This window comes from Octodon degus, unplaced genomic scaffold (assembly GCF_000260255.1).
Source record: "Octodon degus isolate 3935 unplaced genomic scaffold, OctDeg1.0 scaffold00081, whole genome shotgun sequence".
Taxonomy (NCBI): domain Eukaryota; kingdom Metazoa; phylum Chordata; class Mammalia; order Rodentia; family Octodontidae; genus Octodon; species Octodon degus.
In genome coordinates this window covers 9,115,635-9,135,345 of record NW_004524657.1, presented here as the reverse complement: position 1 = coordinate 9,135,345, position 19,711 = coordinate 9,115,635, and the positions used below count along the sequence as shown (strand labels likewise).

General features: G+C 37.1%; 1 protein-coding gene and 1 pseudogene across 1 annotated transcript in view; one reads left to right on the top strand and one right to left on the bottom strand.

Annotated features, from left to right (window-relative positions):
* Window positions 1-6,603: 6,603 nt before the first annotated feature.
* The window catches only part of Nxpe3 (neurexophilin and PC-esterase domain family member 3), a 42,923-nt gene continuing 29,815 nt past the window's right edge, over window positions 6,604-19,711 (bottom strand). The window contains exons 4-5 of the mRNA XM_023721320.1: window positions 10,676-10,882; window positions 6,604-8,391 (exon numbers count right to left, since the gene is read on the bottom strand). Coding sequence (XP_023577088.1) covers window positions 7,841-8,391; window positions 10,676-10,882 — 758 coding nt within the window. The 3' untranslated portion in view covers window positions 6,604-7,840. The remainder of the gene's footprint in view (window positions 8,392-10,675; window positions 10,883-19,711) is intronic.
* LOC105742899 overlaps window positions 12,271-19,711 on the top strand; it is an 8,292-nt pseudogene continuing 851 nt past the window's right edge.

Here is a 19,711-nt window from a genome sequence, read left to right as displayed (position 1 = left end):
AATAAGAGACCTAGAACAGCAAAGGCAGTTCTGAGCAATAAAGGCAAGACAGGGGGCATCACAATCCCCAGCTTGAAATTATACTATAAAGTACTGTGATTATAAAAAAAAAAAAAAAGAAAGAAAAAGAAAAAGACCTGAAGATCAGTGAACAGATCACTGGAAGATGGAGAACCAATTCCAGACATATTCAGCCACTTTATCCTTCACAAAGGTGACAAAATCTTCATTCCAAGATAGCCTGTTTAATAAATGGTGCTGGAAAAACTGGCTCTGCACATGCTGAAGATTAAAATTGGACCCATATCTTTTACCATGCAATAAATTTTAAATGAATCAAAATTCTAAATATTAAAACAAAAACATTAAATCTGCTGGAAGACAGGATAAAATCTTGAAGACAATAGTATACTTAAAGACTTTATGAGTAAAACCCTGACTGCACAGATACTGTCACAGAGTCAACAACTGAAATCTCCTCTTACTCAGAAGTTTTTGCACAGCAAAAGAAAAAACCAAGTGAAAAGACAACTCACAATGTGGGAAAAAAATGTTTGCCAGCTGTTCCTCAAAGGGTTACTACTGACAACATATAAAGAAATAAAAAAATAATAATTCAGACCTCCCAAATTTAAAGACCCAATCCAAACATGGGTATCTGGGATGAATACACACTTCTCAGATGAAGAAATATAAACAGTAAATAAATATATGAAAAAATGTTCAACAAAACTGGTCATTCAAGAGATACACAATCCCTGGCCTGATGTGCTGGCCCCGCCCCTAGGGCACATTGAGACGGGGAATGAGACTGGGCATGGTGACACACTCCTGTAATCCAGCACTTGGGAGGCTGAAAAACAGGAAGGATGAGTCCGATCTGTGTAGTAAGACCCTGTACTAAATACAAAAAAAAAAAAAATACAAATTAAAACAACACAGAGATTCCATCTCATCCTGAAAAGAATGCCTATTATCAAGAAATCAACAGTAACAAATGCTGGAGAGCCTGTCAGGCAAAAGGAACACTTCTCCACTGTTGGTGGGAGTGCAGACTGATACAACCACTGTGGAAATTAGTGCAGAGATTCCTCAAAAACCTAGCATTGGAGGTCCCATTCAACCCAGCTATTCCCCTCCTGGGTATGTGCCCAGAATTAAAAATACTATATCACAGTGATAGATACACCCATGTCTATAGTAGCCCTATTTATAACAGCTAGATGTTGGAAATGCAAATGCACATCAATCAAGGTGATGTCTTTTTATACAATGGAGTACTACTCAGGCATAAACTGAAAACTTTTATAGGTAAATGGATGCAACTCGAGACCATACTCATAAGTCAAATAACTCATAAACAAGTTTATAAACATCTTGTCTCCCTAGTGTGAGAAGCTGAAGAGTAAGATCAAAAGTGTACAACAGATCTTGTAAAACAGGAAAAAACTTCAAAAGGAAGACAAACTGAGATGAGCGAATGGAGAAAATGAGGGAAAAGCAAAAAAAAAGAAAAATATGTGACAGTTGAAAATTATACTATTACTTTCTCTTAGTTCATTGAAAAGAAAGGTTTATGCTAATATTGCTTGGACAAGTAAATACCAATATATTGTACTTTATTTAAAGATAACATGTAAAATTAATATTAAAAAAGATAACATGTAAGTTATTAGCCAGTTACCTTCCTATTTTTTTTTTCCAGAACCGGGGATTGAACTCAGGCCCTTGTGCTTGCCAAGGAAGCGCTTATTTCACTGAGCCATCTCCCCAGCACCCCTATTATCTTGTTTTGAAATTTAGTTTTACCTCTTTTTAAAAAAAGCAGTGTGCCTATTCCCTTTGTTGACAAAGGCAAATTTCCCTCAGAAAGCAGTGGTCTCAGCACTTCTCTTTTGAATGTTATCATATTTATATAAAGTGTAACAATTGTTTTTATAATTAACGCATGTCGTTTTTTTATTTGTGTGTGTGTGTGTGTGTGTGTGTGTGTGTGTGACCAGCTCAGCCCACCTGGGGGCGGGGCCGGCTGGCATGTGGTGCTGGGGGATTGAACCGCGGTCCCTGTGCTTTGCTAAGCTTGTTCTAAGTAGGTGCTTTAGACCACTGAGCCATCTCACCAGCCCGTAAGTGTAACAATTTTTTAAAGAAATCTTGTGCCACAAAGATCACTTTATTTTCACAGGCGTTGGGGTGGGGTGGATGGATTTGTATAGGAAATGAACCACTGCACAACACTGAAATTATTTCTTCTAGACATTTAGTTTCATTGTCACTTCTTTCCCTTTTAGGATCCTGGCTACTGTGTTCTCTGATTGGCTTCCTTTGTGTTTCTGTTATCTTCCCAAGGCAGTATTACAATCAAGCCTTGACAGGAAATGACAGGATGTCTGGTTCTCCAGGAATGGTCATCTTCAAGAGCCATGCAGTCAGGTACATAAAACTCAATAGGACTGATTTCTTCTAAATTCAAAATATTAAAATTATATACAGTGCATTTAATTTCACATTTTAAAAAAAGTTAAGTGCACTTTCAAGAGACAGACTAAAGTTGATAAAATGTTTTGTGCTTTCAGTTTCTATTTCCTATAAATTTCTAACCCCAAAAACCTTCTGCCATTGTGTCCCATTATTCCCAGATTCCAGTAGCAGAGACTGTGTTTCACTTAAAAAAAAAAAAAAAAAAAAAAAAAAAAAAAAGCGGTCTATGGAAAGGAACAGATAATGCTTAATTTGTTTTGTCTCCTTTTTTCAATTGTTTGTACTTTTTCTCTTAATTTTGTACACATTTTTCTTTCTTCCAATTTTGCATGAATATATCTGCTAATATGACTGACTGGAAGATAACACTATGCACTACAAAAAATACTGTGAAATTCATATTACTTTGTTAATGAAATTCTGTATCACTTATAATTTTGTTTTAATACTATTTTGAACTCTAAACAAAAAACTTTTCAAAAACGATGAAATCTTTAACTGTACTGTGAGGTATGGTAAGGCAACCAGAGTTCACTGAAACTTCACGTAGAATAAATCCTTGGGAGAATAATTCTTGAAGCATAAAGAATGAATATAATTCTGGCATTTGTGATTACTGTTTAAGGACTGAATTTTACCTAGAACCCACAAAATAATGCTAAGAAACTGTTCTTCTGTAGAGTTGCAAAGTCTTGCTTGTTTTCCTTGGACATTTATTTCCTTGTACCTCTCACTAATTGCCATTTCGTTTAACAAAGTCTAGAAACAGACACTTCTGACAGGTAACAAAAGAATGATGCTTACTGCATCTGTTCTTCTCAAGAACCCTGATTTATCAACCTGAACTTTAATAGGCAAAGTCAGGAAATGTGAGTCAGAATTATGGTTGTTCAGAATGGTAAAATGTATCATACCAGAACACCAAAGATTTGCTTTGTATTTACTAAAGAAAGGTTACTCTTAATAGGGTAACACCTCTAAAATATAATTTACATAAAAGATCCTTGATATAGTACCACCAAATCCATTATTTCAGTTCTAGAATAATATTCACTAAGTTATAGTAATACTGACAGGCCAAAATAAAAATCCATATGGTAATCCATATAAATTATATATAAACCAGTTTTCATATTTTATTAACATTCAACTATATAATAGCCAACTTATGTACTAATAACAACATCATTAGAGAACTATGAGGCAGACCTTTATAATTATATTGTTAAGACTATTTAACATAGAAAAATATTTATACTGTATATTAAATAAAAAGAACCAATTTACATAATTCTCTATAGTAACTACAATTTTTCCTCAGCACTTTAGTTTTAGGACTCCCTTCAGATAACAAAATCTGCAGATGCTCCAAGTCTCTTATAAAAAGGATGCAGTATTTATACATCCTCTGTATACTTTAATTTCTCTCTACACTGCTTATGCCTAATAAAATGTAAGTTCTATGTAAATAGGTATTTAGTATACTGTATAGTGCATAATGACAAGAAAATTCTGTACAAGCTTAGTACAGATTTGATTTTTTCCAAATATTTTTATATGAAGTTATAGCACTTGAATCCACAGAAGCAGATCCCAGAAATATAGAGGACCCAACAGTCCATAGTTTAGAAAAAAAAAAATTACAAATATCAAAAATGCTGAAGTTCATTGCATCCATGACAGAATTATAGATTTTAATCCATACTTTTTTCTTCCAGGTTTTTTTGGTGGAGGGTTCTTTTGTTTTGAGACAGGGTCTCACTGTGTAGTTCAGGCTGGCCTTAAATTTGCTTATATAACCCAGGCTTTCCTATCATAGTAATCTATCCTCCTGCCTCAGCCTCCCAAGTGTTGCAACTACAGGTATGCACCACTATAACCAGCCTCTTCCAGTTTTATAGTTTTTAAAATTCATGAAAAGAGGACTGGGTATATAGTTCAGCAGCACAGCGCCTGCCTGACAAGCATAGGGACCTAAGTTTGATTCCCAATACAAAAAAAAAAAAAAAAAAAAAACCTTATGAAAACCTTTATAATGGGAAAAATAGATTTAAAGCAAACTATTTTTTGGCTGGTATACTAATATTCACAACTGCGTGGTGCTGTTGCACAATAACTTTTTTCAGAAGAATTGTTTCAGATTTAGAATTTTTTTAAATATTGGATTATCCAGATATATATAGATTCTCAGTGATCAACCCATGCCTACATACAAAATGTTTCATATAAGCCTTATACACATGGGGTGGAAGTGATTGCATATAAAATGTTTAGTGTGTCTGTGTTCCGACTATGACTTGTTACATAAGGGTAGAATTTTCTGCTGGTAGTATCATGTCAGGTACAAAAAGAAGTTTTAGACACATAAGCTTAAATATCAGATGGTTTCTTGTAAGAAACTCAAAATATAAAGAAAAATAAATAGGAAATACACTGATCTTTTGCAAAAGGGAAGGGGACCTCAGAGCAATCCTCTTGGGCCCCTCTTCTGTCTCTCTCTTGAACAGGAGCATTCTTTCCCTCAATAAATATATTCTGCTCTAAAAAAAAAAATTAAAAATTAAAAAAAAAAAAAGAAAAAGGGAAGAGGACCATGAGATGGGGGGGGGGAGAGGAGGAGATAAGAAATAAATTCAGAGAGCCGGAGAGATAGCTCAGTGGACTAAGTGCTTGCTTAGGTAAGTAAAGGAGCCAGGTTTTGATCCCTGGCACCACATGCTGTGCCAGCCCCACCCCCAGGCACACTGAGACCCAATGGAGTCCGGGCATGGTGGCGCACTCCCATAATCCCAGCACTAGGGAGGCTGAAAACAGGAGGATCACTGCGAGTCTGAGTTAAGCAGTGAGACCCTGCACAGGAAAAAAAAAGAATTCAGATGTGTGATATACATGTACCAACTACCCAGGAGAAATATAGTCATTATGTATGCAAACATGTACCAATAAAAATTTAATTTAAAAAAAATACCCTTCCCCTGGGGAGAGGCTGTGGAAACAAGTTTTGGGTTTTTTAAATGTATTTAGTACAGGTTCTACAGGGTCTCACTACACAGATCAGACTCATAGTGAACCTCCTATTTCAGCCTTCCAAACACTGGGATTATAGGCATGTGCCATCATCCCCAGTCTCTACAAGTTTTGGATTTTGAAGCATTTCAGATTAGGGATTTTCAGATGAAAGATCCTCAACATATAACTAATTGTTCCAATCTCTATTAAAATTTCCACACCAGAGTATAGAAAGACAAAAGAGAGAAGAAAGTAATGGAGAATATTTCCAGGAAGTATGTCATCAAATTTTTAGAAATATATGTAACCAAATCTTTCTGATCAGAAACTTCATAAGGTCACAAGAAAATAGTTCACACAAACAAGCAGTACCTCTCCAGACCACTGAAGGCAGCGTTCCCTTTCTTCTTGAAATTCCCCAAGGAAAATGATTCCTCAGCCTCATCCAGAACTATTTCTGGAAAAATACCCAAAGTTGTGAAAATACATAACCTCTTTACAAAAGCCTAACACACTGTAGCTGAAAAGGGGTATGGACTCACACATACCTTAGGTTTAAATCCAAACTTAAGTTATTAATCTATTAAATGGAGCTAGTATTGCTTACATTAATAGATCATAATCAGAATTAAGGAAGATACTGGTAAAGCTCTTGAAACAGAAGACAATGTTACTCTCCTGTTTCTATCTTCCTTTTTTGTCAGTGTTTCTCAAAATTTAGAATGCAACTACTATGTCAAAATCACTATCAAAGAGGCTCACTCCATAACCCCTGGAGACAGACTTTAATTCTGCATTCTGTCAAATATTGCCAGTTTAAATATTCATGTATTTACTACTTTTGTCCTCTTCAGATTCATAAAAGTGTTAAAAACTTTTCCCCATAAAAATATTAGATGATCCTTGAGGATAAGAAAGAAAGTTCTCAGGCACTGTGTTTTAAGTTAAAAAAAATTCATCCAGTCTTTTCAGGGTACAAACTTTGTACTTTAAACATTCATGGGGCTAGGGAGATGGCTCAGCAGAATAAGCACTTCCCTGGCAAGTGCAAGGGCCTGAGTTCAATCCCCGGTTCCACAAAAAAAATTAAAAATTAAAAAAAAAAACCATTCATATTCATCTCTAAAAGCTCTTCAGTTCCTTCACATGTCCAGTTAAGGACAACTAATATTAGACTACAATCTACCATAATTCAAAAGGAAAGTACTTAAATGATTAACTAAACTCATTTACAATTGACAAGATAAAATCAAATAAAAAATAAAATAAAATAAAATTGGTGGTTCAATTAGTCTTAGTAGGAAAAGCTCTTTTTACTTGCAAATATAAGAGAATGTATGTATCTTATATGCAAATCAAGAAATATATGTCATAGGTTTTTATATCTTGTTGTACTATTTTCTAATTAGATTCTAATTTCTAATTTTGACTTATAGGTCAAAATAACCAAAAACCAAATACATAAGATTTGTGGAGAGAAAAGTCTATAAATTTATAATAGTACTGTTTACATGAACAGTCAATTCTTAAATCCCTCAAACTTCAGAACATTAAAATAAACTTTTATTTATAGATTCCCCCTTTCAGTTCCAAAAGTGATTATTCTTAAGTATTCATCACATAAAACTTAGCTGAATCAAGTAAGAAATAATTATTCAATCCAAATATCAACCCAAAACACAGATATTATACATACTGCCTCCATATTTTCCTTTTGTTTCTTTCCTACATAAAAGCAGAAAATTGTTAATATCCTCACTATAAAACTCTGACCAAACCTTTGGTCTTTTCAAGTAATTCAGAAAAGGTAACTCAAGAGAAACCCCTGAGACATGGTAGTCTTTGCTGCGTTACAGGAGCCTCTCACCATAAGCCCTAATTCACTCTCCAAAGATGGATGACTTGTGCTATTCACAAAGGTCTGTTCCATTTCCTTTACAGATTAAGCTACACTCTACTGTCAACAAAATTTGTCCCTTCCATTTACATTAGAATATTTCTTTTATGTTTTAGCACAGTAATCTCCACTCTCAAGAGAAGCTAACTGAAATACACCCATTTGTGTCTTTGGTTACAAGAGCAATACAGCGTGTGTGCTGTTAATACGGTTCTACCATGGCTAAGATTGGGAAAAAAATCCTATAGGTAGATATAAATGTAACCTGTATTGACTAAGCTCCTTACAGTTCATTATATAAAGTACAGAATTTTTTTTTTAATTCTGTACATAATGATAGTAGCCACTTCAGAATAAGGCTACTATCAACAGGCTACTATCCACAAACTTTCTGTAATGCAGCTCAGTTGGAAAGGTCACTGAATGTGATTCCTTTAGTCTCGCCAGGGCTGGCTAGGTCTCCGAAGGGCACACAAAAGACAAGAACATGTCCAGCTGGTTCTTCACGATAACTTCATCTGGGTGCAGCTTGTGCGGTAGATAATGAGCCAGTGTCATCTCCCAGGCATCAACAAGGTATACACCAACCCCTGAGAACATCCTCCGAAGGACAGTGTCCAGCTGAAAATTGTACCAGTCGCTGTTGAAGAGGCTCACCTCAGGACCTAGCTCTTGGGCATTGGCTGTCCGAATGACCACTATGGTCTTAGGGCTTCGATCCAAGAGCTGGACCACTGCTCTACGGATGTTCCTGAGACGCCGGATGTATACTTCCCAGGGGAAGGTGCTGAAGTGAGACCATATGGCTATAGCAACTACTGTGTTCTTTCCTCCCACGATCCCATTCAGTTCGTTCGCCACATAATGGAGCTCATTGCTAAAGACAGTTGTGAAGCGGATAGGTGGACCATGGCAGCGGTATTTGAGCAAGATGTTATGCTTCTGGTCCACTGCAAGGAAGGGACCCACATTCTTAGGGCTACCCAAGTTAAATTCCACTAGATCTGAAACAAGAAAAATTCAATTTCATGAAAATATTCAAACTAAGTTCATATATTTTGGTCACACTGTACCTATCTTGTATTATTAATGCTTAAAATAGGTTACTTTTTTCTTCCTGTAATCCCAGACTTCTCTTCCAGATTCTGTTATCTAATTCATTACTACTTAGTATCCAGCCCTACTGAAACTGCACAAAAGCTCAAGCTACTGTTTTCTTTTGATTAAGATCAAGCACCCACACAAGGCTTTATCAGATGAAAATATTTCTGTAAAGGGTCTGGTGGAAAACAATCAAATTGGTCAATTTGATCACTGCCTTCAGTGGAAATACCAAATTACATCATAAGAAATTAAGAAGCAAGCAACTACAGCCATCTGAAAGCCCTGCCTACTCAGCCTCCTACCATGCTCAGTATCAAGCAATAGTTTCTCTTTTTATTATTTGTTTTATCAAATAGAACTCAACTATGTACCTTTCAATAAAAAACAAAAACTGTAATTGGCTTTTCCTTTTAAGATAACACCTACTTCTTTTCTTTCTAAAAATCAAATTTGAAAAATAAAAAAAAATTTTAAAAAATCAAATTTGAAAGTTTATGTATTAAGTAGGAGAGCTAATGAAAAAATCACAGTAACAATTCACAGCAGACCATGGGGATGTAATTTATGAAAAGTCCTGGCCATCTCTAACAATAAAAAAATAGTTCTCACAAACCTATCAGAGGGGTCGGGGAGATGACTCAGTAGAATAAGCACTTTCCTGGCAAGCACAAGGGCCTGAGTTCAATCCCCAGTTCTGCCAAAAAAAAGAAAAATTTGCGGGGGCCTGGGAGATGGCTCAGTGGAATAAGCGCTTCTCTGGCAAGTGCAAGGGCCTGAGTTCAATCCCCAGTTCCACAAAAAAAAAAAAAATAAAATAGATGTGGTATTTTTATACAACGAAGTACTACTCAGCTGTAAATCCAAAAAAAAAAAAAAAAAATTTTAGGCTGGGGATATAGCTCAGTGGCATAAGTGCCTGCCTGGCAAGCACAAAGTCCTGAGTTTGATCCCCAGTACCAAAAAACAAAACAACAACAACAAACCTATCAGTTTCCTAGGATCCATCCATCCTTACCTCATCCACATCACTTCAGAAAAAGAAAGCCTACTGTGAATAAATGGTGGGCTTTCAACTAGTGAGGTTCTGCTCTACATCTGGACAGCAATCCCAGAGGAAAGCAGAGAAATCAAGAAGCTAAGAACACTAGAACTTATGAGGTATAAAAAGTATAGCCATATTAACATTCTGAGATATAAAAGGCTCAAGCCAACAACTTCTCACATTGCCAGTCCTATGGAAAACCCACTACTATTATGGACTACTGGACTATATTGGAATATTTTGCAGAATTCATGCACTTACAATATTTAAATGACAATGGAATACCCATTGCTGAGAAAACTGAACGAAAAAAGGGGGATACAAATGAACAATCATTTTGTATCTGTGTATACAAAATAGTTACGATGAATATACAGCTACTTTCTCTTAATTCAATGAACAGAAAGATTTGTTCTAATGGTGTCTGTGGACAAGATATGTCTGCATCTTGTACAATGAATAACCACTAAGACAACAGTATGCAATGTATTAATTATTTTTTTTATGAGAATATATTTATTGAGAGAAAGAAAGCTCCTGTCCAAGAGAGGGACAGAAGGGGGGCCCGAGCGGGTAGTTCCCCCTGTATTAATTATTGAAACTGTCCTACTAATCGGTTTTGAAACTGTCTCATTGCTATTTGCTTAATAAAATTATTTAAACCCCCCACCCCCCAAAAAAAGAACACTAGAACTTACCCAGACTCCCTCAGTCAGAGCCCGTTCTAGCTGAGTCACATCACCAGAGGGCCTAAGAGATGGCTTTGCATTAAAATAAACCACACTAAGATTGGCTACTTCTTTCCAGTTTAATCTACTATAATTTGGAATTGAACCAACCAGAACTTGAAAAGAAACAATTAAAATGTCCACCTCTATTGTATAACCCAGAATATTAAAAGACACCAGCTCCAGTGGTCTCATCTGACACAGGAGAAATGAAATTTTGAGAAGTAAATAACTTATCCAAAATCACACAGTTAATCAGGGTTTCCACCAGAACAACAGTCCCACTATTTATCAGCAACCATCACATATCTTCCTCACAAGATACCCTTTCTTTGAGGTACCAGCATGAGTCTATTTCAGATCTGCTTTTATACATGTGGGAAATGATGATGAAGAAAACAGTGAAGTACCAACCTGGAACAAATGCTGTGAGATATTCAAACCACTGCCTGATTGTGGAGTCACCAAATAAATATACTATCTTTCTCTGCAAGCACTCTGTAATGTTGTCAGGGTCATTAAACTGGCGCATCTTAAACTTTCTGGGCCTCCACTGGTCTTTGTAAAAATACCCAGAAGGAAAAGTTCCTGAGCCTTGAGATACTCCTAAGTTGTAAGTTTCTGTAAAGAGAAAAAGGAAAAATAATATATCGCAAAATTTCTCTCCAGTAAGATTAAAAACATTCTAAGAAATACAGTTATGTCCACATGTTTGTTAGCCTGCTAGCACACAAGCAACATTTCCTGTTGTCATATCTTCAAGAAATCAGAGACTCCTCCCCCATACAAAAGGTTCTTTTTGAACAAAAATGGCAAGATGTGTGAAATGAGTATGGAGCATTAGTGGACACAAGGAAAAAAAGAGACTTCAAGCATTCTATCTTATTACATATGTTTTTATCAAAGCCAAAAATAAAAGCAAAAGCCAAGGAAATGTGTGGATATAAACATTTGTCCAGCACTGTCCCAAAAGAGAAGAACTGCTTTTCATCTAAATGTTATTAATCCCTACTTAGGCAGGTGCAGGGACTGGGGTTTGATCCCCAGCATCACAGGCTATGCCAGCCCCACCCCCAAGTGCACTAAAAGCCTTTGAATGAGACTGGGCGTAGTGGCACACACCTATAATCCCAGTGCTGGAGAGGCTGAAAGCAGAAGGATCACTACAAGTCCCCCATCTGTGTAGTGAGATCCTATACCAAATACACACACACACACACACACACACACACACACACACGCAAAAGAAATAAAAACTCATGAATCTAATAACAAATTTCTATCTTATATGTATAAGGTTCATCTAATGTTTCTTAGGTCATTAAAAGGAAAATTTTAATCTCTGGGTCCTACATTCAATTTTTAATTAGGAAAACTGCTACTGAGCTGTACATGGTGGTGCATACCTGCAATCCTAACACTCTGGGAGTACTGAGGCAGGAAGATCACAAGTTCAGTCTGGGTGACTCAGACCACGTTTCACAATTTAAAAAGGGCTGGGACATAGCTCAGTGTGAAAGCCCTCAGTTCACTCAATCTCAGGAAGAGATTGAGAGGGAGAGGGAAAGAGAGGGCGAGGAAGTAAAAGCCAGCCCATGAAATACAGAGAACAAACTAATGGCATATAAAAGATTAGTGCACAATACAAAAGGTTCAGAAGCTCTTTATGCATGAGAAATGCTTAAAAAAAAATCAGCAATACATACTCACCATTGTAGCCTAGCTACCCATGATGACATAAGCACCAAGACACCTTTCAGCAAAATAAGTCAACATCTCTCTGTCCTAACACCTCTTTTAAAACTGACACTATGGAAACAATACACTTTACATGCTTCAAAACAGACACTGATGGATAATATTTCTTGCAAGTTTACTCTGCACAAGATACAATTCTGAGCAATTAAACATATTATCTTACATAAAGCTCATAATAACTCTTTAAAGGAGGTTTCTACCTTTTAGAACAATTAAAGAACTTGATAAAGGTCATAGAGTTCAGTTAGTACATGAAAAAGCCACAACCTGACAAGTAAGTAAGACCCTGAATTCCAGGTTCTTTTTTTTTTTTTTTTTTGCGGAACACAGGGATTGAACTCAGGCCCTTGCGCTTGCCAGGGAAGCACTTATTCCACTGAGCCATCTCCCCGGCCCCAATCCCAGGTTCTTAACCACTGTGCTATATACTACTTCTCAAACACAGATGTCACCCATTTCTTTTGACCTTTTCCTTGAGGGTATATACTTAATCATTTCTAACAATTAATTTAAATCTATGATCTTCAAGAAACCACCTATCATTTTATGTCACTTCCTTACATACAGCAAAGTTCAACCTTGATCATAATCCAATCATGGCTACCTGTTTAAACATAATTTGAAATGCGAATGCATATGTGACTCAGAAATTCAAATGCATATGACTCAGAAATTCAAATTTCAGCCCTCAATTTGTGAGCATTTTCAGTCTATGTGACTGCCTCACATTATCATATTACTCAAGATTATTTTGGATTTTTTCATTCTCTTCAAAGAAAAAGATACTCGATTTGACAGAGTGTACATATCTAATCTTTCTCTTTACTCAAGATCATTTTGGATTTTTTTCTTCCATCAAAGAAAAAAATGTCAAAAAAAAAAAAAAAGAAAGAAAAAATGTCCTATTTAACGGATAATACTGTATATATTTAATCTTTCTTTTCTAAAACATCTGCTAATTCTTCGTAAGTTCATGACAAGTAAAAAAAAATCAGAATTTTGTAAGCCTTTATTTTGGCAAATACTATCATCAAAGAAAATGAGGGGGTAAGATATTTACTTGGCTAATTTAAAATCAATTTTTTCCTGTGGAGTGTAGTATCCTATAATACTATTATTTGGGATAGTGAGGTAGGATGATTACTCTAGTCCCAGAATTCAATAACAGCTGGAGAACATTGCCAGATACCATCTCAAAATTTCTCAGAATGTTATCAGGTACAGCTTACTACCTATGCCTCTCCTAAAGGGCACTTGTAGTAATACACCCAAGTTGCACAGCAAGAGAGATACACAGAAGACAGCTGGGCCCCATTAAAAAAAAAAAAAAAAAAAAAAAATCACTAAAATGAGAACTAAACCTGATTTTGAAAATCAATCTTACCATAGCTAATTTGGCAGACTTGGCTACTTTGTGTCAAGAACATGTTAAAAAGAAAAGTGTATTTCACACAGAAACAATTACTATTTCTATTCAAACATTAATTACATTTACTACCAGAGTAAAATCAAGCAAAGCAAAACAATTAATGAACCTGACTTTGATTCTTTAAACATGCCCTGTGCCACACACTTCTGCTGCCCCCTTATGTTCAGTGAAGATGAAAATACTTCCTTACTTAGGATTTCAAGCAGTCTGAAATTGCTTTAAAAGTCAGTGTTTCTTGGAACACAAAGCACTGTTACATAAGATAAATAAAATGATTATATAACATCTAATGTATTATTGAAGTGGAATAAACATTAAAACAAAAAATGTTACTAGTGAAATTCGTGGTTTTTAAAAATTATTTCTTGTAAGGGAAAAACAATACACAACTGGTTGTAAAGGTAGATATAATACAAGATATCATGTCTGTATCTTGTATTATGAATAACTACTACAAAGCCAACAATATGCAATGTATTAATTATTGTAACTGTCCTACTAACCTGTTTTGAAACTATCTCATTGCTACTTCTTTCTCAATAAAATTATCTAAAAATAAATTAAGATAGATATAATAATCTTTGTGCAACATAAGAAAGTATATTCTAGGGCTGGTGAGATGGCTCAGTGGTCTAAAGCACCTACTTAGAACAAGCTAAGCTAAGCAAAGCACAGGGACCGTGGTTCAATCCCCCAGCACCACATGCCAGCCAGCCCCGCCCCCAGGTGGGCTGAGCTGGCCACACACACAAAAAAAATAAATAAATAAGTAAATAAATAAATAATTTTTTTAAAAAGAAAGTATATTCTGAATTAACAAAAGTAGTGTCCCACACTCTTTTAAATGTCTTGGCTTCTCTTTTTAAATTTTTTTTTTTAACATTTATTTATTGTGGGGGGGGCAGCTCAGCCCACCTGGGGGCAAGGCTGGCTGGCATGTGGTGCTGGGGGATTGAACTGCGGTCCCTGTGCTTTGCCAAGCTTGTTCCAAGTAGGTGCTTTAGACCACTGAGCCATCTCTCCAGCCCCTTGGCTTCTCTTTAAAACCTGTAGCTACATTTTCCTCCAAAGAGTGTCATCACGTCATTCACTTGCCATGAAGGCATCTGGGCCAAAACTGGGAGAAAATGAGAGTGGGGAAAGGCAGAGATAAATTTCCCTAAACATGCTATGAAGAACTGGATGAAGGGATACAATATAAATTAAGGGTCAAATTTGGGCACCATCTTAGCAAAATAAGCTCCTCTAAGCCAATGAGACAGCTCAGTGGACTAAGCACCTGCAGGGACTACGGTTTGATCCCCAGCACTACATGCTGTGCAGGCCTGCCCCCAGGGCAAACTGAGCCAGCCAGAGTCCAGGAGTAGTGGTACATGCCTATAATCCCAGCACTGCGCAGGCTGAAGGCAGAAGGATCACCATGAGCCTGAGCTGCATAGTAAGACCCTACAACAACCAAGTACATTTTAAAAACTTTTTAAAAGGGGCCAGGGAGATAGCTCAGTAGAATAAGCACTTGCCTGGCAAGTACAGGGTCCTGAGTTCAATCCCTGGTACTGCAAAAAAATAAAAAATAAAAAAAAAAGAATAAGCTTCTCCAAAATACAAGGGCCAAGTTTCCAAGAAACTTGTGCATGCTACACAAGTGCTATACCACCGAGCTATGCCCTCAGCCCAAGCCAACCATTCTTTATGAAAACAATTCCAACTAATAAATGTTGAAAAAAAAAAGAAAGATACGTTAAATCATCATAATTCCATAGAAATTACTGCTTCAGACAAGAGCCAATGACTGCTAAAACTAATAGGTCTGATTTTAAGCAAAAACAATGTTTGCATGAAGAATAAAACCTTATTTGGGAGAGCTGAGCTGGAGAGACAAGAAGGAAATTGTGTTTCATGCAGAGGGGCGTTGCCAAGTTTCCAATGGGCGGGCGCAGATGAAATAGAAGAGCCAATGAGTGTAAGATGTTGAATGACAGCTGTCCAATAGAGATCCTCAGTGCTAGTGAGGTTTGCAGCTTAAGCAACGCCGGGGTCTGAGGAACATCAACTATTCAACATGGAGGCGGAGGTCGATAAGCCAGAACTGATGATATACGCAAGCAAAATTGGAAGAAAAAAAGGAAAAAAATAAGAAGAGAAAAAAAGGAAAAAGAATTGAAAAAAGAAGATAAAACAATTCCAGAAAGCTGACTCTGATCTGGATTATATTCAGTACAGGCGGGAATATGAAATCAAGTCTAATCATCATGATTCAGCAGGAGAGAAAAATCCAGTAACGCTCATAAAGGAATTTCAGCCATAAAGTCTCAATACCAAACTTTGTATGCACATTTTAAACCTGTTGCTATCGAACAGAAAGAGATTAAGAGCCACATTTATACTACTTTGAATAAAACTATGACCATGACAGAAGAACTATGAAAGCAAACATGTGGACCTGTTACCACTGACTGAAGAAGAAAAAACTGCAACAGAACAGTTAAAATCTCACATGCCACACTTATGAAGAAATGGAATTGCAAAAGAGAACTCTGTTGAAGAAGAGATTAATTCCAGAGAAATATAAAAAGATGTCTTGTTAACAGTTCTTGATGGGCTGGTGAGATGATGGGCTGGTGAGATGGCTCAGTGGTCTAAAGCACCTACTTAGAACAAGCTTAGCAAAGCACAGGGACCGCGGTTCAATCCCCCAGCACCACATGCCAGCCAGCCCTGCTCCCTGGTGGGCTGAGCTGGCCACACACACACACACACACACACACACACACACAAATAAAATTTAAAAAAAAAATAGTTCTTGAGTATAGGTGGGGAGGTCAAGGAGGAAGAGAAGGAGAAGGCTTGGTTTGAGTGACTAGGGACTGATGCCTTTCATAAGAGAAGAATTAAGAAGGGCAGATATTATATTAATAAAGTTCAGCCAAAGAGTGGAGTGGAAATAAAAGGATGGATATATACCTTATTTGGGGGCCAAGTGCCCTCTGCTGGTCACTACTGTGAACTTCAATGAAGTTCTGCCAACATGCTACTTGGATGTAACATAAAACTGCCCTCTTTTCTTTCCAATTGCCTATCTGAAAAAAGGTAGTTTTCTCATGCAAAGCCTTGCTATTTTTTTCCTACTGATTCAAAGTTATTTTCTTCCTCTAAAAATATAAATACCCCTGGCATGAATCCATCCTGTGCATCTGTTCTTTGCAGTAGTACCCATTCACTTCCATCCACGCTCTCCCACCTATGTGTGTGCCACCACTCATAGAAGATCCCATGGATGTGGACAGGAGCCCCCTACAGCCCAGAACTATCTCTTCAGCTGTGAGCTAGAAGATCTACAAAGATTACACCTTTAAAGTGGATAATGATGAAAATAAGAACCACTTGTCATTAAGAACCATCAGTTTAGGGGCTGGTGTGAAGGATGAATTGCACTGTTTTTAGGGGTTTTTTGTTTTTTCTTTGGTACTGGGAATCAAACTCAGGACCTCACACTTGCCAGACAGGTGCTGTGCCGCTGAGCTAAAACCCCCAGCCCCTACTGCACAGTGTCAAAGCAGAGGCTATGAACTATGAAGGCAGTCCAATTAAAGTAACTGGAAACTTTGAAAATGTCTGCACAGACAACGGTTTCCTCTGGACACTCTGAAATTACAGCACTGTTGTCTTAAAGCTGAAGTGCAGTTCAGGGCCTGTGCATATCATTGGCAGCTCTTAACAGCTGTGGATAGGGCTGGGGAGATGACTCAGTGGAGTAAGCACTTCCTTAGCGAGCGCAAGGGCCTGAGTTCAATCCCCGGTTCCACCAAAAAAAAAAAAAAAAAAAAAAAAAACAGCTGTGGAGGAAGATGCAGTGTCAGATAAGGAGAAAAAAGTTGTAAAACTCTTCAATATATTTGGAAAGTGATGTGCCATGGAAGTGGTAGCAAGGATACACAAAAAGAAGTAAAACTTGCTCTCTGTTGACACTACTCTTATTTGTTCTCTTGCTCTTTGTGGCCACCATGCAGGGTTGCTCTGCCATATGCCACTCTGCCTTGGAGCCAGATAAGTATAAAGTGAAACCTCCAGTAATTGTTGAAGAGATGTGGAACCCAATACCACGCTGGTCATCAGCACTCTTGGTACAAGCTTTCTCACCTTTCAGTTTCTTTTCCACTTTGTAAGTTACTGGTTTTCTACAAAAGTTTCTTCAGGTTTTAATAGTCTCAGTTTGGAAAAGAAGATAGAATGGAACTCAAGGGTAGTATCTACATGCCAATCTTTGGTGATTGAAATTTGGGGCCCATGTTTTTTTCTTTGATGAGGCAACTAAAGTTGACCCACCTTAGGGTGACCCATCACTTGTGAAACTGAATACTGCTACTGCTTCAGGCTACCTCATTTCTGATTTGTTGATTCTCTTTTTCTATTGGAAAGTGATTGGTGACAAGTTTTTCATAATTCATCATTGTGCAGCGCTGTATGCATACTGCTTTGTATTGAAATGTCAAGTGCTGGAGTACACTGCAAATTTCTCACTGCTTACAGAGCTCACCAGCCCATTCATGAATCAGTGATGGTTCTTTGAAGCTCTGAAGTTTCCTAAGTTTTCAAAAGCTAATGTCATCAATGGAATTCTTAGGACAGTGGTGTTCTTCATTGTGCGGGCTGTTGTAATATCTCCTTTCTATAGCTTCTTGTATTGTCTATGGAACAGAACCCTACATCAGGATGGGAGTTGTAATCCAATATTCATGAATCTCTACTTGTATTGTTTTGGATATGATGAATGTCATGTGGATGATCAAAATCTATAAGGGGTACATCAAAGTCATCTCTCTCATCAGACAAGAGAAAGCCAGTAATTGTCTTCAGAAGGGCCGGCCAGATAGCTCAGTGGACTAAAGTGCCTGCTTAGGCAGAGCCCACTGGACAGGGTTCGATCCCCAGCATGCTGTGCTGGCCCCACTCTCCAGGGCGCGCTGAGACAGCGATTGAGACTGGGCATGGTGGAGCATACCTATAATCCCAGTGCTTGGGAGGCTAAAAACAGGAGAATCACTACAAGTCCAATCTGTGTAATGAGACCCTGTAGACCCTGTCCTAAATACATTAAAAAAAATAATAATAATAATAATAATGGGAAAAAAAATAGGCTTCAGAATGGAAAACTTGATTAAAGGTCAGGCCTGTCAAGCACCACTGTTTAGAAAAGCAATCTTCATTACTACCCGGTATCCTATCTACTATAGGACAAATTGGCATGTTCTTGTGCTTCCTTATGAATTATAATTGGTGTTCAGTTTCAGTGTCATATTTTCTTCTTTTTAGAAGAAACTAAATTTAGTCTTCATTCCAATATTTTCTCTTTTCTTCTGCATTACAAGCATGGATAGGGGCTGGTGAGATGGCTCAGTGGTCTAAAGCACCTACTTAGAACAAGCTTAGCAAAGCACAGGGACCTCTGTTCAATCCCCCAGCACCACATGCCAGCCAGCCCCGCCCCCCCTGGTGGGCTGAGCTGGCCACACACACACATAAATAATTTTTTTTTTTAAAAAAGACACGTATTAAAAAAAAAGTATGGATAAAGTTTTAAATGAAAATTATAGATATTAGTGGTGAATCTTTTCAGAAATCCTGTAGCCTGCATTAGTATTTTTCTCTATGGAATGATGACTGATAATTTGACGCACTTGGAGCACTACCACCTTTGGTGAAAAGAACTGCTTTTAATAACACTCAACATTTTTTTGTGTTGTACTCTTTTCTTATGTTAGCACCTATATGGGGTTTTATATCCAAACTGTTGACATGATCTTTCCCCCAGATTATTAAAAATTACATTTTATATTTTAGATATGCAATCGTCTATCAGTGATGAAGTATGTTACTCATTTGAAGATTTTTCATTAGTTTGGTCATGGAATACACTTCCTGCATTTTATGATATTTTTTTGATGTCACTTATTTCTATTTGAGCATTGTATTGACTTATTTCTTTTTATAAGGTTTAAGGCAGATACTATGAATTTCCTTTAAGAATGAGATTCTTCTAAGAGTGAATATTGATAAATGGGTAAGTGACAGTGAACCTTTAAGAGCTTTTTGTGATATACACAACACTGTGGCATGCATGCCACAGGTTCACCACCAGTGGGCTAAGCTAAGACTGTAGAAGAAGTCATTAAGAAAAAATGTTTGGACACTGTTGTCTATTTTCATTTATTAAAACAAAAATATATTATTTAGGGGCCGGAGAGATGGCTCAGTGGAATAAG